The 14,308-nt window shown below is 48.0% G+C and overlaps 1 protein-coding gene and 1 long non-coding RNA gene across 2 annotated transcripts; one reads left to right on the top strand and one right to left on the bottom strand.

The window, feature by feature from the left end:
• Positions 1-44: 44 nt before the first annotated feature.
• LOC135828630 (uncharacterized) lies at positions 45-7,440 on the bottom strand. Its single transcript, XM_065341049.1, has 8 exons — positions 6,943-7,440; positions 5,335-5,462; positions 4,620-4,798; positions 4,022-4,103; positions 3,639-3,818; positions 2,479-2,679; positions 1,605-1,722; positions 45-1,060 (listed from the first exon to the last, which is right to left on the bottom strand). The coding sequence occupies exons 1-8, from the start codon at positions 7,169-7,171 to the stop codon at positions 867-869; spliced, it is 1,311 nt and encodes a 436-aa protein (XP_065197121.1). The 5' UTR covers positions 7,172-7,440; the 3' UTR covers positions 45-866.
• An 885-nt stretch (positions 7,441-8,325) lies between these two features.
• On the top strand, positions 8,326-10,585 carry LOC135828674 (uncharacterized). Its single transcript, XR_010555737.1, has 4 exons — positions 8,326-8,501; positions 8,869-8,923; positions 9,015-9,118; positions 10,032-10,585. It is a non-coding gene; the product is annotated as an uncharacterized LOC135828674 (long non-coding RNA).
• Positions 10,586-14,308: the final 3,723 nt, after the last annotated feature.

The following is a 14,308-nucleotide window of genomic DNA, read 5'->3' as shown; positions in this document are numbered from 1 at the left end:
CTACTACTGGCAGTACTTCCTGACACCAACACCCACAAAAGAACTAGAGTCTCAATACTATTGTAGTACCAGTTTTTTAGGCAGTAAATTGCGCTAAGAACGACGATAACCTACGAACAATGCATACCTATACGTAGGATCAAAAATGCTGCCACAAAAATAATATTTCGTGAAGTAACATTTTAAACATGTTTTCCGTGAGGGTTAGGTCTCTAAAACCCCAAGAGGGGAAAATAAAAACAAAAAGTAAAATCACCATGGAAACCGGATACAGAATATCTTGTAACCACGGGAAGAACGCCTAGATGGAAATAACCTTTTTGGCCTTTTTTTTAGTTTCTAGGTTAATAAACTACACTGGCAAGTAAAATAAGACAAGATCGAGCATGGCTGCACGGATAGCAGTGCAAGCGAAAACGAACGCACACGAGTAAGTCAAGCGAAAATGCAGAGTAAAAACAAGACCAGAGCTAGAGCTTAGCCCGGGTGCTAGGCGGTTAAATGTTTTAAATAGATCAAGGCGGCAAATCGGATGCCCTGTGCGGGTGACATCGTCTCTTTCAAGTCCTAAAAATAGAAGGTAGTACCCTAGAAGGGTCAGTGCTAGAGTGTTCATGATGACAATAACCAAGTACACGGCAGATATAGACGACGACGGGTCGGCAAGCGTGGGAACGAACGGCAGCCTCGACTGGGCTACGCGAGAGGGCGTGTACGGGAGTACAATTTCAAGCAGGGTGATAGCTGTACTTCAAACACAAGCATCCGTTCTGACTTCAGCCACACAGGCAAACCAAGCGGCGTCAGTGAAGAGTGATGTGTTGGAGCTTTCTGGATCGGCAAGATACACACTGTCCAGGCGGCACCTACTGCACGGACGTCTGCGTGGGGTGCCAGTAGCTACCGCGGGCACCGTCGTTGGTGATGACGGACGCGTACTGGCTGACGATGCGATGGTCGCGCATCTGCACGATCAGGTCGCGATTGACGTCCTGCCAGGCGGAGCTGCTGTGCGGCGGAAACTCGGAACCAGTGGAGAAATCCGTCGGAGACCAGTTGCCTGCAGGCACGCATGCACAACAATGAATAAACAGCAGAGTATCGTATCAGGATCCACTAAATTCTTGAACTAAGGCGAGGCCAACAAAAATAGAGATTCCCGGCCCCTTCCACACCAAAACTGAGCCGAGGTCATTTTTGAACAGTTCATATCCATGTACAGTACTGATCGTGTGAGTAGATCTGTGACAGGAAAAAAATTAAAATTTGCTCGCCCGCACCAATTTCACATGGTTCCTGTCCGGGAATCTCGATTTTATTTTATTTTGGTCTCGCCTAACAACCCATGGATGTGATACACAGGCAGACTACTCAACACAATACAAAACACAAAACACAACACACACACACTCAGAGAACATTCTGGATAACAAGGAGCATACTAGTATCGAAAATGAACTCAGATCGAGCAATGCTGGACAACACGGAGCAAGCCTAAAGTGAACTCAGATTGGATAAAGGGCACATAACTGTGTAATCGTCTCCGGGGAAGTAAAACTGTGACAGATGTCCTGCAAACAGTAACTATTAGCAAGAGTACTCACCCGTGTCGAGGTAGACATCGGTGTTGTCCACGATCCAGAACTTCTGATGAGAGTAGGTGTAGTAGGAGGGCGTGAGGCGAACAGTGATACCGCTGGAGTTCAACTTAGCGTAGCAATCCTGAGCAAGGGGTGGACAACACGGACGGAAGAAACACATCTCCATCACATTAGCCACTGCACAGAGGGAGAGGGGGTAGTTTTCACAAAACCAGAGGCTAAAGAAAAATAACAAATGTTAGCAACTTTTTCGCAAAACCGGAGGCTAAACAAGAACAACTGATGAAGATTTATTGTACAACCGTGTCCCTGTGTCCGTCGCGCACCGCAAAGCAGCACGACGGACTGTGAGAGGACAGCGTGTTGCCCGCTGCCAAAGCAGCAGTCAATATGGCACGACAAGTACGCCCAGCAATCAACAGACTGTCGAGTGACGGCCTTCCAGCCGGGTTCTAGCAGCGTGCAGGGAACACCATCGAAAGCTACAAGCTGGACACGCAGGAAAGGATTTGACTCTCAAGATTCTCGTCCCTGAAGGTGACAACTCGCTATACATGTGCTGCATTGGCAAACGCCGTTCTTCAATGAAAGGAGATCAGTGCTTAGCCTACACTAATCAACGCGACACCATCTCTACACACCATCACCCCACAAAGCTACTGCTACAAGACGGGAACAGTGCGCTCAGCCCACGTCCTACACAGGAATGAAGCCCCACTGAATCAAACCCCTCATGATCAAGTTGCAACATACACACACTAAAGAACAAAACCAGCGTGTGCAGCAGACAGGCTAGGCAACTTGCGAGGCCAGGTTGCATATCATCGGCTATGGGACAAAGCAAACACAAAGAACAGCACACGCACCCATCACCTACCTGTGATTTATAGTAGTCCGGCGCGCTGAAGATGCGCCGCGATACCAGGATGGTCAGGTCGACGCCGGCCTTGTTCATGGCGACGAGCTCGTTGCACAGGCCGTCGTCCGTGATCTGGTAGATCATCAGCTGGAAGCTGCTCTGTGCGCCGGCGAGCGCCGCCATCAGCTGCTTGCGAGCGCTGTCGGGATTCGTAGACACCTGCAACGGCGAGCAGAAATCAGGCGACAGCAGGTGATAATGAACACGTGCAACTGCATGCATGTGACCGCAGGAGTAGAGTCGCTGTGGCGCGAATAAAGGATAAGAGTGGGCCCGCATCTGTCACATGACCATGCGGGTTTGCCATATTGATTCCTACTCCAGGCAACCCCGCATTTATGGGTCACGAGATGTTGTCCAAGCCGGTTCCACTTCCCACATGACATGATCACTTTCTACACAAATTTAGTCACATGACAAAGATCTGAAACCACTCTACAACCTCCTACACTACACACAAGACCAAGTCACATCTCTTCAGACAACACAACAAATCTGGAGGAGATAACTACTGCTTCGTTGGCTTCTCGTAATCAAAATCTAGCACTCTCCAAGCATATGTCTGCCAGCGGGATTCTCGCACCCAAACCGAGGCTGTAGATAGTGATCGACAGTCTGCAATGGTTGCACGGCAGTTAGGTTTTCTATTGCGCAGCATGTACGCCCAGTAATCATGACAGCACACACTGGTGCCGTTCCAACCGGGTTCTAGCAGTGCGCGGCAAGCAGCCAGCAGTGGATGATAGCCAACACTATTCGTCAAATCAACACAACACCGAGCAGGCTCAACTGTTCTCCGACGCGGTACGCATGGTATACGCTCAAACAGCCGTGATTGGATAGCCTATGATTATCGCTGCATCCTACAGAGTGGTTTCACATCTTTGGCATGTGACTAAATTCGTGTGGAAAGTGATCATTTCACTTGGGCAGCGGAACAACATGGTCGACATCATGTGACCCACGGATGCAGGGGATTGAGTGGATTCGTAACCAACATGGCTGTCCTGTATGGTCATGTGATAGATGGGAAACCACTCTATGCTTAGCTTAGAGCACGGTGTCCCGGGCACGTAGAGGGAAGCAACGGTTCAGTTCAAATCAAGGAGTGTACGTACCGCGGGCACGACGACACTGGGATGGTTGACCACATGCGTCTGGTAAGCGCTCGGGTTGTCCGGCGGGTTGGGAACGTCCAGCGAGATCACCGAAGAGTCCTTGATATGCTTCATGTCCGTCGACGAGTACGTGTTCGTTGGCTCGTACTGGGTGCCGACACTCCAGTCATAGTCAAACACCTGCAGCAGGGGGAAAGAACACGGAGGAGGAACATTTGATGACTTGCCCTGGTTCAATCAGTGTGTGTGTGTACTTGATTCGTGAAATGGCTAAGTGAACCAAGCAAATAGAGAGAGAGTTTCGTCACCTACCACATGCACAATTTGAACATGTTTTCTGCTGAACAGGAGCATAGCCGTGTAGTCATAGTACAACTGCATACCTTCTGGAAGAAGGCCGACTGGCCGCTACAAGCATTCTCCAGAACCACACCGGCTTCGCGGTTCCTCATGAACGACGTGTGGCTGTGAACAGAGAAAGAATACAAACACACACACAAACACACAACAACGAGATTTATACACGACCGTGGCTCAGAACTCCTCAAAGTAGAGCTAAATACACACAGCGAATGCACGCTACAACGGAGAAAACAGGGCATTGACGCTCACACCACATGGACAGAGGAGATTCTCAACACGCAGACAGACACACACACCCCATGTACACGCAAATCTGCAAATGCACTGGATGTGCACCAAACATGTATGTCTGCCAGCGGAATGCTCGCACCCAAACCGAGACTGTAGACAGTGATCGACAGTCTGCAATGGTTGCACGGCAGTTAGGTTTTCTATTGCGCAGCATGTACGCCCAGTAATCATTACAGCACACACTGGTGCCGTTCCAACCGGGTTCTAGCAGTGCGCGGCAAGCAGCCACTAGTGGATGATATTGCAAAACAGGTAGGTTTAGGTACACAGACACACACACACAAAGGCCCAGACCGAGGTATGTACGGCCCAGTGAAGAATGCATACCTGAAGTTGACGGACGACACGCTAGTCTTCTTGCCCTTGTCGATCATCATATACTTGGTGTGCATGAAGGTTGTGCTGGCGTAGAAGCGGATCTCGACACCGTTCAGGAAGAGGAAGTCCAGCGGTGAGATGAGGCCGGCGCAGGTCGGCGTGTTGTAGTTGTTGGTGATCAGGCGTACCTGTACAACACACACACACAACACACACACAGTAAGTCAGATACATGGGCCGCTCTTCTGGTAAAAACTCAACGGAAACTAGCCGCTCTGCTCTGTCCCAGAAGCGCTCAGGAATGCAACGCCCCAAGATTTACACAGTGCCCGTGCGTGCACGCACACAACAAACACACACAGGATGACAGCAAATGCCGAACTTGCTCAGGCACAGTCTGTACAACGATCACATGTGCACAAAATGTACACAAACTCGCAGGACGATAATGGGTGTTGTGCTGGTTTGAGCGCACCGAACACATTCTTGAAAGCGAATATCAACTAGAATTTATTTACAATGCGGACAATATCACATTGACATTTTGCATGCGACACATCACGAATGAGGGTGGTGGGGTTGAACCCGGTTCCCACGGCTGCGGAAAGCTCGGTCTAATTGTGTATCACACGAACCGTGAGAAATTATATCTTAATTTTTATGATGAATGTGATGTCTTGGCCCTAACCAGCAAGCCACGCTACATACACGGCTTTACACGCACCTGCACGCCACGATGGACGGCGTTGAGTAGGGCGCCAAACACCGGGAAGCTCTCGTTGCGCTGGTTGGCGATCGTGCAGCCGACGCATTTCGTGTCGTAGTGCGTGCACCCAGACCAGCTGGAGAAACCTGACCAAGAAAACAAACATCCCGCAAACAACACACCGGAAAACACAACAGCTAAATTAAGATGCAATCCCATATTACCTTGAGTATACCAAAACACAAAATGCATGACGAGAATTGTTTTGTTGCATGCAAAAAAGAATGTAGACTGGATGCCATGGACAGAGTCACACTGTGCGGGTCAGCGCTAGTTGACTCTGCCCCTCCTCGGAGAGAGGATAGCTTCCAGACACACGTGGCTACTGTAGCACAGCCTGTACGCCCAGCTCTCAAGACAACACAACGCATTGCATCGTGCCGTTCCAGCCGGGTTCTAGCGGTGTGCGCAACACAAACAGGCAACTGAAGCTGCGCTCGGTGAAATCCGACCCCAATTGGATATTCGGCACCTTCGAATTGCACAGCCCTTGACGCCCAGGAAGTGGTGTGAACACATGTACGAATACGGTGATGTAAGCAGAACTGGTCCAGGGTGCCGGTTTTGCGCTCTGGCTCGGATTTCACCGAGCACGACTGCACAAGAGAATCTCTATGCTGTGTGTGCCGCGTGCGTCCTCATTCATGCGAGCGCGCACGCGTAACCAAAAGAAGCTAGAGTTCCACAAAAATAATCTACTCGTGAAGATCTGCATCTGTATGGCGCCTAAAGACAACAAATCTGCGAAAAAAATTCAGAACCAATAATTATCTACACTTTTACCTCTCGCTTTGCATTGAAGCACGCTCATGCGAACTATGCCCGCCTTGGTTTTGACATCACAGGCAGAGCCATGCGCGATTTCTTCATCATCCGGACGGGGATGTATCCCAACCTGTCCTGTGGACTATTCATTGCACAACCTACATGATTGCACATGATTGGGACCAGGACTGCGGCAAGCGCATGATACTCGCCATTGCACGGTACACGGTCCACCCTTTATGCTCCATTGCCTTAGTCTTTGCATTTAGAACCACGGCAACGAGTTCTACCAACAACCTCTTGCCATGTGGCGGAAAGACTACAAAAAATAATTGTAGTGACCAAACAGGCAACGAGTTCTACCAACAACCTCTTGCCATGTGGCGGAAAGACTACAAAAAATAATTGTAGTGACCAAACAATTTGCCACCGGAGAGAAAAAACACAAACGGCGCCTCGGAATACCGATGGTGAGAAGAAAGATGATGCTCTTCTTTTTCACAAACACAACTCGATTCTGCGCGCCTGAGCTCCTGAACTTTACAGACTGGGCGCGTGGTGCAACATCGAAATAATTATTTTTGTAAGGATACACCATGCATGCGTGTGCCATCCCTCGAGCTTCCACGTGGGGTGCATGCATGTACATGTCTCCATTGCAACTCGGCAACTAGCCCAAATCAGGACCCCAGGATGCCAAGCAAGGGCTCGGCAAGGGAGAAGCAAGGGAGAAACACTGCATTGGCGTACAAACCGAAAAGAGGCAACACACACACAGAACAAGGAAAGGGAGGAACTCACCTGGGGTGTAGACATCGATGCTGCTCTCCGCCGACTCGATCAGCGATACGTATGTCTGGATGCTGGAGTCAGGCGAAAAGAACGGAGTTACATGGCCTGCTGTTGACGAGCATTCGGCTGGATCAGCGAAGCTGTGATAAGTCTTCGTCTGGTGGTCATAGGATGGGTCACTCTTCTTTGTCGCCCCCGTGAAAACAACCGCCACGAGCAACAAGGTGAGACGAAGCATTGTGAACTGTGTGATGCCTGGACAATTTACTGCTGAGAACGGCGACAAAACGGACAGGTCTCAAAGGAAGGAGAGATTCCCGTTCGCACTCCCCGGCAACAATCCACCAAGACAACTCGACAAGTGAACTCTTCGACTACAACTCTACGTGCATCGCGCTACAGAGTACAGTCAGACAGCAATCACTTCCCCTCCAATCCCGCACACAAACGTCAACGTCTGACGAAGATCGAACAAGTCAGCATCCACTACACGTAGCTGCTGCACTGGCACTGCTCCCACTTGCACTTGATGCTGCACTGATGGAGTGATGCGACGTACACACATCATGCATACGCGTACCCAACAAATTTTCTTCTTGGGGATCGCGCAGTACGAAGTTTTGAGTTTGAGTTGAACCCATTCCGCGCCAAATGTGCACCAATCAGATCGCCTCCCGCAAAATATTGGCCAATCACCGCAGTTCGCACCAAAATAATAAGACACGTGTGTCGGCTTTGGTGCACGTGCCGAATGTCAAAAAATCTGACAACGCATCATCATGATCATGCATGCACTGTACGTGTCCCGATGCACTGCATTTAGAAAAGCGATCCTGTCAGCTTTTCTATTATTGGAAAGGCTTTCTGTCTAAAGCCTTTCCATACTGGTGCTCGATGTTTTCAGTTTGGGGACACCAAAATTAGTGTACCGCTAAAGACACGTGGTCGACACGTTGTTGATACGTTGTTGACACTTTGTTGACACGTGACCCAATTACCGGCCTACCAAGTGCCTTTGGCGACCGCTAACACTTAGTAACAGCAACTGTGGAACAGTGCAGTGCCCTTTTTTGGAGCAACGTACGAGTAGTGCCCATGGATTATGACCCCGCGACCCCAATCTACGTGGCGGTCCGCAATTCGCTACTTCATACTGACTGGCGTCCGGCATCGTCCCGAATTTGGCCACAATCTGCTCTCGGGACCCCTACAGGGCTCCCTGACCTGCTCCATCTCCGCCATCGTCAATGTACTGCGCATCCACCCAGGCCAGGACTGCACTTACTTACGGGAAGGAGTATTTGCAAGATGGAACCTGGGAACTGGAAGACGACGAAGAGGAAGCGTGGGAATCCGGCGGCAATGGCTGGGATGTAAGTCCAACACTGCTGGTGCCAGAGTTGCCACTGCTTGCTTATAAGGGAATCATGTGTGTTGCCTTTTTGCCTTTTCCGACGTCCTCCTCCGACTGTACTCCCGATCCCAGGACTGAACTTACGGGAAGGAGTGCTTCCAAGATGGGAGACGAAGAAGAAGAAGCCGCTGAATCCGGCGGCAATGGCTGGGATGTAAGTCCAACATTGCTGGTGCTAGAGTTGCCACTGCTTGTTTATAAGGGATTCATGTGTGTTGCCCTTTTTTGCCTTCTCCCATGTTCTCCTCCGACTGTACTGGTGAACGCTGTCACATATGTTGCCCTTTCCAGGCAGTAGAAGGGAGGGGCGGGGGGGGGGGGGGGGCAGCACATCCTGGCATCCAGGAATGCTAGGCCCTAGGAACTAGGCAATCTGACCTTTCCTCTTACTCCAATAATGGTATGGATGGGGAGTTCTTGAACATCCTCAGTCTTGTTAGAGTGAACTGCGCAACTCGGCAATCGGTGATAGCAGAGGACCAATGCCGATGGCGATGCTCCTTCCTTTTTCTCTGTCACAGGCTGCGTTCTCGAGAGGAAGCGTTATTTCTGCATTCCAAGAAGGACGGCACAATGGTGAGTGGAACTTCGTGGGTGTGCAGCCTTGCTAGTTGAATTGTAAATCAACCATTCTTCCTGTCTCTGACTTCTTCAATGTCCTCCTCAGTGTCGGACTGTCCGCGTCGCATTGAACTGGTCCGATGAGGCTGCTATTGCACACACAGTGAGGGAACTCCCATACGGGAACTCGGAAGTACTGCTACAGTACAGGTAAGGTGGCCATTGCTTATGTGCGTGCGCCGTTGTTGTCAATTTCTAAGCCAGCTGTACTCCAACCTACATGGAGTTTGAAAGTAGTCAGCTGGCGAACTACAATTGAAGTTTAGACGTTATATGCCGCGGCTTGGTCAGCTTTTTCAGTTTCACAATGCATTGCACTCAGCACCGCTTCTCGGAATATCTTATCAGGATAGCTGTGGAACGCATCCTCCCCAGTGGGGAACGGCAAATGTGCTGTTCATTTTTTAGGCTTGCTTTTATGGTACGTACAAATCCCATTGAAAAGACATAGTGGAGACCAGAAACTGCAAATAGATGTTGGGAACCGCGAAGACCACCCTTCCTTGTCAAGTTCCCTGAGGGTGTGGAGGGGGGGGGGGGGAGCGGAGGAGGGACATTCCTGCACTGCTTAAAGCAGGATTCACAGGAGCATTTTCAGAAATTGCTTGTACATTTGTACCAGTTGTAACCGACAAACGCATTCTCATTGAGCTTTGACTTGAGGCACGTCAGCAAGGCGCTGTTGCATCGCTGACGTCTTGTCGTGATTCTGTGAATGGTATTTTGTGCGAGTTTGCATCGCACGCAGAATCGCAGGTCGTGTCGCATTGCGCAGCACACTGCCAAATTGCTTCTGTGAATCCCACGTGAATGGGAATTCCAATGGGAATGTAATCCATTGCCAACAGGTGTATTCCCGAGCTGCGCATCATACTGCAAAATTGCTCCTGTGCATGCAAATGGATTTCATTGCTCTTCTGTAGTTTGGGAAATTCTCGATTATGATAATTCTGCGTGTGTGTGTACACCAGCCCTGAACATACATGCAGGTGACCCATTTGTGGTGTCTCATAGCCTACCTCACGACCTTATGCTTTCTTTCTGTATCACTTGTATCTTGCAGGTATATCACCCCGTGACGACCACATCGAAGTCTGAAATTGAAGTGTGAAGATGCTTCAGCAACCCCTTCATATTTTTCCATTGCTTTTATTGTGCTTCTACTGTGCATGTGTGTAACTTGTGGGGTATGCATGTGATGACAATGTATGCCGGTGACACGGTCAGATTTTGTCCATGCGTGTAACGTACACCTGCATGCTATCGTTGAAAAGGATCTGCCACTTACGATCTTCGGACGAGTATCAGGTCAGCTTGGTTTTGTGTGGGCTGTACCAGATGCTGTTCACTTCTCTATCTGTTGGATATGTGACTTTCTGCAAGTTTCTGGTGTATGGTGGCCACTTCTTTGCTTGTCTTTGTATGACATTACAATAATTCTGTATTCACTGCTTCCATGGTATGGTCTGTAAACTGCAATCCTTAGGCAAATATCATCACGGTTTGCAATGTTGTGCTTTGGCCGCCAGCTTACCTACACATTGTAGTTGAATTATTTTTGTTTCACAACTGACTTCCTGAAGTATGGTGGCCACTGCTTTGCATGGCATTATACAATGTTCATCAAGAATTTCCTGTTTGGGTCGTGTGTGTGTGTATGTATGTGTGTGCGTGCCCATGTGTGTGTGTGCCATGTGCATGTGCGTGTTTGTCACAAGGTGTCTGTGTGCGGGGTAGCGAGGTGGGGAGGGCTGGAATGTATCAGTGTGCTACTGCAGTTGCATGGCTACATACAGTGCATCGCGCGCGTGCTCACCATGTTTATCTTCGGAGCTGGGCTGGGGTGGGGTGGGGGAGGGAACAGAAAAAGAACTGAAATTACCCATATAAAAACCGCTCTGTGAGCGGTTCTGAAAAACCTCTACTGGTGCAGCCCCGTCGTAAAAGTAAGAAATTAGAACTGGCGCATTGTCCTCCCAAATGTGAACTGATCCACCTAAATCGCGATTGACGGGACCCGAACGCACCAGTAGCACGAGGTCGGGAGGGCGCAGGATCACAGCCGGCGTCGGCGCTGATCAAGTTACCATACAACACTTAGATCTACCCCGAAGCCCACCTTTGCCGCTTTGGCTTTGGCTATGGACCAGCGTCCCCAGCTGCATCCACAGGTAGGAACCTCGTGCTACTGGTGCGTTCGGGTCCCGTCAATCGCGATTTAGGTGGATCAGTTCACATTTGGGAGGACAATGCGCCAGTTCTAATTTCTTACTTTTACGACGGGGCTGCACCAGTAGAGGTTTTTCAGAACCGCTCACAGAGCGGTTTTTATATGGGTAATTGTGTTCACATGGCAAGAAAAACGACATCGCTATGCTACGTAAGTTTCTACGTAAGGTGCTCGGTATTTCACTTAGGCTACGTAAGTCTCTACGTAAGGTGCTCGGTATTAGATCTACCAACGGATGGTAGCCGCGTGCTGTGCACGTGCACGGCAGACATTGTGATGCAGTGCAGTCCGTGTTCGGATGTGCATGCGCGAGGAACTAATTACTTCCTCCTTTGGAACTGCTTCTTGTATGAGCTGTTTCGGATATTTCGTCTCCTGGCCTGGCTTATTTCGTTTCGGCGCTGCTGAGACCTCCTTTCGCGGAATATTACTCAATGACAGGTGAGTTGACCAGTTCCCTTTGATTCATTTGCTTGTGTTGACTCTTTCATTTACGAGAAGCGTGCTGATTTTGGGCGGAATGCAATAAATAATGGAAAAGCTGACAGGATCTCCTTTCTAAATTTAGCTTTTCCGCTGCCGAGGCCTCCTTTTACGGAATTCTCAATGACAGGTGATCTCTGAGTTGACCAGTTTCCTTCAATTCATTTGCTTATGCTCACCCTTTCGTTTACGGAAACGTGTGCTGATTTTATTCGGATTTAGATCCATTTTTATCTCTTTGCCCTTGCCTACAGTGTGCGAAGAAGGCGAGTTCACCTTCTTGACGGTAAGGCTTATGTTAGATGTGTTGTCGAAATACTCATATTCATTGCACATTAGTATGTTACAAGTAAGGCACTGGTCAGTGGCATACTATCGTTGGCAGTTCCCAATCTGGAGGGAAAGGTTCAAGGACTCATTGACCGAGTTTGCCAAATAAATTCGCATATCAGGGGAAATCTCCATTGTGGAGAGGTTCAGTAACTTGTTTGCTTCATACGAAACAAGCCAATGGGTGCAGTCTCGTCTCGTGAAAATCTCGTACTTGTATGATTGGACGTGTTTACTCGAGTCTGGGCTGTTTGATTTGTGAGTACCGCCGAGATTGCACTGCCCCAAATAAAGTTTCGTGCCGCCAAAGCAAGAATTACGATCTGCAATCTGTTTGTAGTACCTGTAGTACCTGCAAGAATGTGCAGTACATGTATCGTACTTTCTCTGTTGCTGTTTCAGTTGCCGTCATGTTGCTAAAGAAAGGTTCAGTGGAGAGGTTCTGCAAAACGAAAATTCGAACGAAGTTTCGCGACAGTCCTTGCGAAAGTGTGTACGAATTTTTGCACGAACTTTGCGTTCTGCACATTTTCGTAGTTTGCGCGGGCCAAGTCCACGTACGCCATGACCCGATCTCACGAAATTTCCTACGACAGTTCATTTCGCGTTCCCTGCAAGTTTCGCGTCCGACGTTCGTGCGAAGTTTCGCACTTCATGATGTAGAGCGAAAGTTTGTACGCATTTTCGTTTTGCAGAACCTCTCCAGTGACTCTTTTCGTTCATACAAGACGAGTCAACGAGTCGGTGTGGCTTAGAATCTTTCGCTGTAGAAGAAATCTATTCGTATGTCTATTGGAGAAATAATTGTATTCACTGGTTATAAAATAGGTTAATTAAGACAAACTCACAAATTGAATACCATCGGTCCCTTGGTGTTCGTCCTAAAGAGGTTCGACTGGATATCATTCATACTCACCAAAATATATGTAAGATTTTATTATCATGGAGTGCCTTGTTTATCTCTCAGTATCAGTACCTCCAACCATAGCCTTGACCCTTTTATCATCAGGATCAGGGTAGTTGTTGGAACGAGGTGTCGGACTCAGCAATGTATTTGTTTACATTTTAATACATGTATATTGTTCCTCCTTTGCTGTGTTGTTTTAGAAAATCGTGGACTAAGAGTTTGAAGTCATTGAACTACTTCCAAAAGTTGTATCGACATCAACAGGATTACGATTTCAGTGCAATATGATGCAGGATGACCTTATCACGATAACCCATGATTATAAACCAAAATAAACACAGAATCAACAAAAACATCTGCGACACGCACCTGGCGCATGGCTACATTTCTCAAATAAATCTGATCGAGGGTGGGGAAATCTGAACTATCTGAAAGGCAAGACAAATTTATGACAGAGTCATGAAATTCTGCAACATCAACATGCACAGAATGACCTCCGTATAAAAAAAGTATCACCACCACTACTCACATGTTTCCCCGCAGAAGAACAACATGCATTATGCTAGTGCCATTTTCTGCAAGAAAAGGCTTGCACATCAATGCGTATAATACGGTATTGATATGCTCAAGAGTACATAAACCTCTTGATATGATGTGAAGGCCATCATTCACATAATATTGATATAGGGCATTCCATTGATTGGTGACAGAAAAAACAAAAGAAATTATAGCAATAAAAACTGCTTTATGGCAGTTTTCTAAAAAAAGTTATTGTGTTCTAGTCCATGGACCCCGTCTAAAAAGTAAGAAATTAACGAAATGTGATAGCTGAAAATTAAAATTTCACACAAAACCTCACAATAATCACACACAGAATTAAAAGCTACATGTAGAAGACCTTTTCCCCTTGTGATCCTCTTTACTATGCATGCATGTTGCCAATTGTTGGTGCAGTACAAGTTAAAGTTGAAAGCAGCATTTCAAGTGTTGTGATTATTGTGAGGTTTTGTGTGAAATTTTAATTTTCAGCTATCACATTTCGTTAATTTCTTACTTTTTAGACGGGGTCCATGGACTAGAACACAATAACTTTTTTTAGAAAACTGCCATAAAGCAGTTTTTATTGCTATAATGCACAATGCAGTGCACACGGCGCAAGCGAGACCGACCGCGTGTCGCGCGAGAGATCTCAGATCGCCCGAAGCGAAGGCTAGATTTCTGCTGACGAGCTGTCGATGTCGATCGATGTCATCATGTTCATGCCAAGAAAGTAAAGACGGGATCATTCATGGGATGCAATCAGGGAGTCGTAAAATACCTGGTATTTTACGACTCCCTGGATGCAATCAATGATCACGGAGTCGTCAAAATAGGTAAGTACTAACTTGAT

The sequence above is a fragment of the Sycon ciliatum genome, chromosome 12, assembly GCF_964019385.1.
Source record: "Sycon ciliatum chromosome 12, ocSycCili1.1, whole genome shotgun sequence".
NCBI lineage: Eukaryota > Metazoa > Porifera > Calcarea > Leucosolenida > Sycettidae > Sycon > Sycon ciliatum.
Note: the sequence above shows the minus strand (reverse complement) of the source record. Positions and strands in the feature narration are given on the sequence as shown.

What these genes read in the sequence shown, in the direction of transcription:
- LOC135828630 (XM_065341049.1), bottom strand. Translation starts at nt 7,171, where the DNA reads ATGCTTCGTCTCACCTTGTTGCTCGTGGCGGTTGTTTTCACGGGGGCG. An exon ending in CATCGATGTCTACACCCCAG is followed by an intron (nt 5,463 to 6,942) that starts GTGAGTTCCTCC and finishes TTTCTTGGTCAG; the next exon opens with GTTTCTCCAGCTGGTCTGGG. An exon ending in CCAGTGTCGTCGTGCCCGCG is followed by an intron (nt 2,680 to 3,638) that starts GTACGTACACTC and finishes TCGCCGTTGCAG; the next exon opens with GTGTCTACGAATCCCGACAG.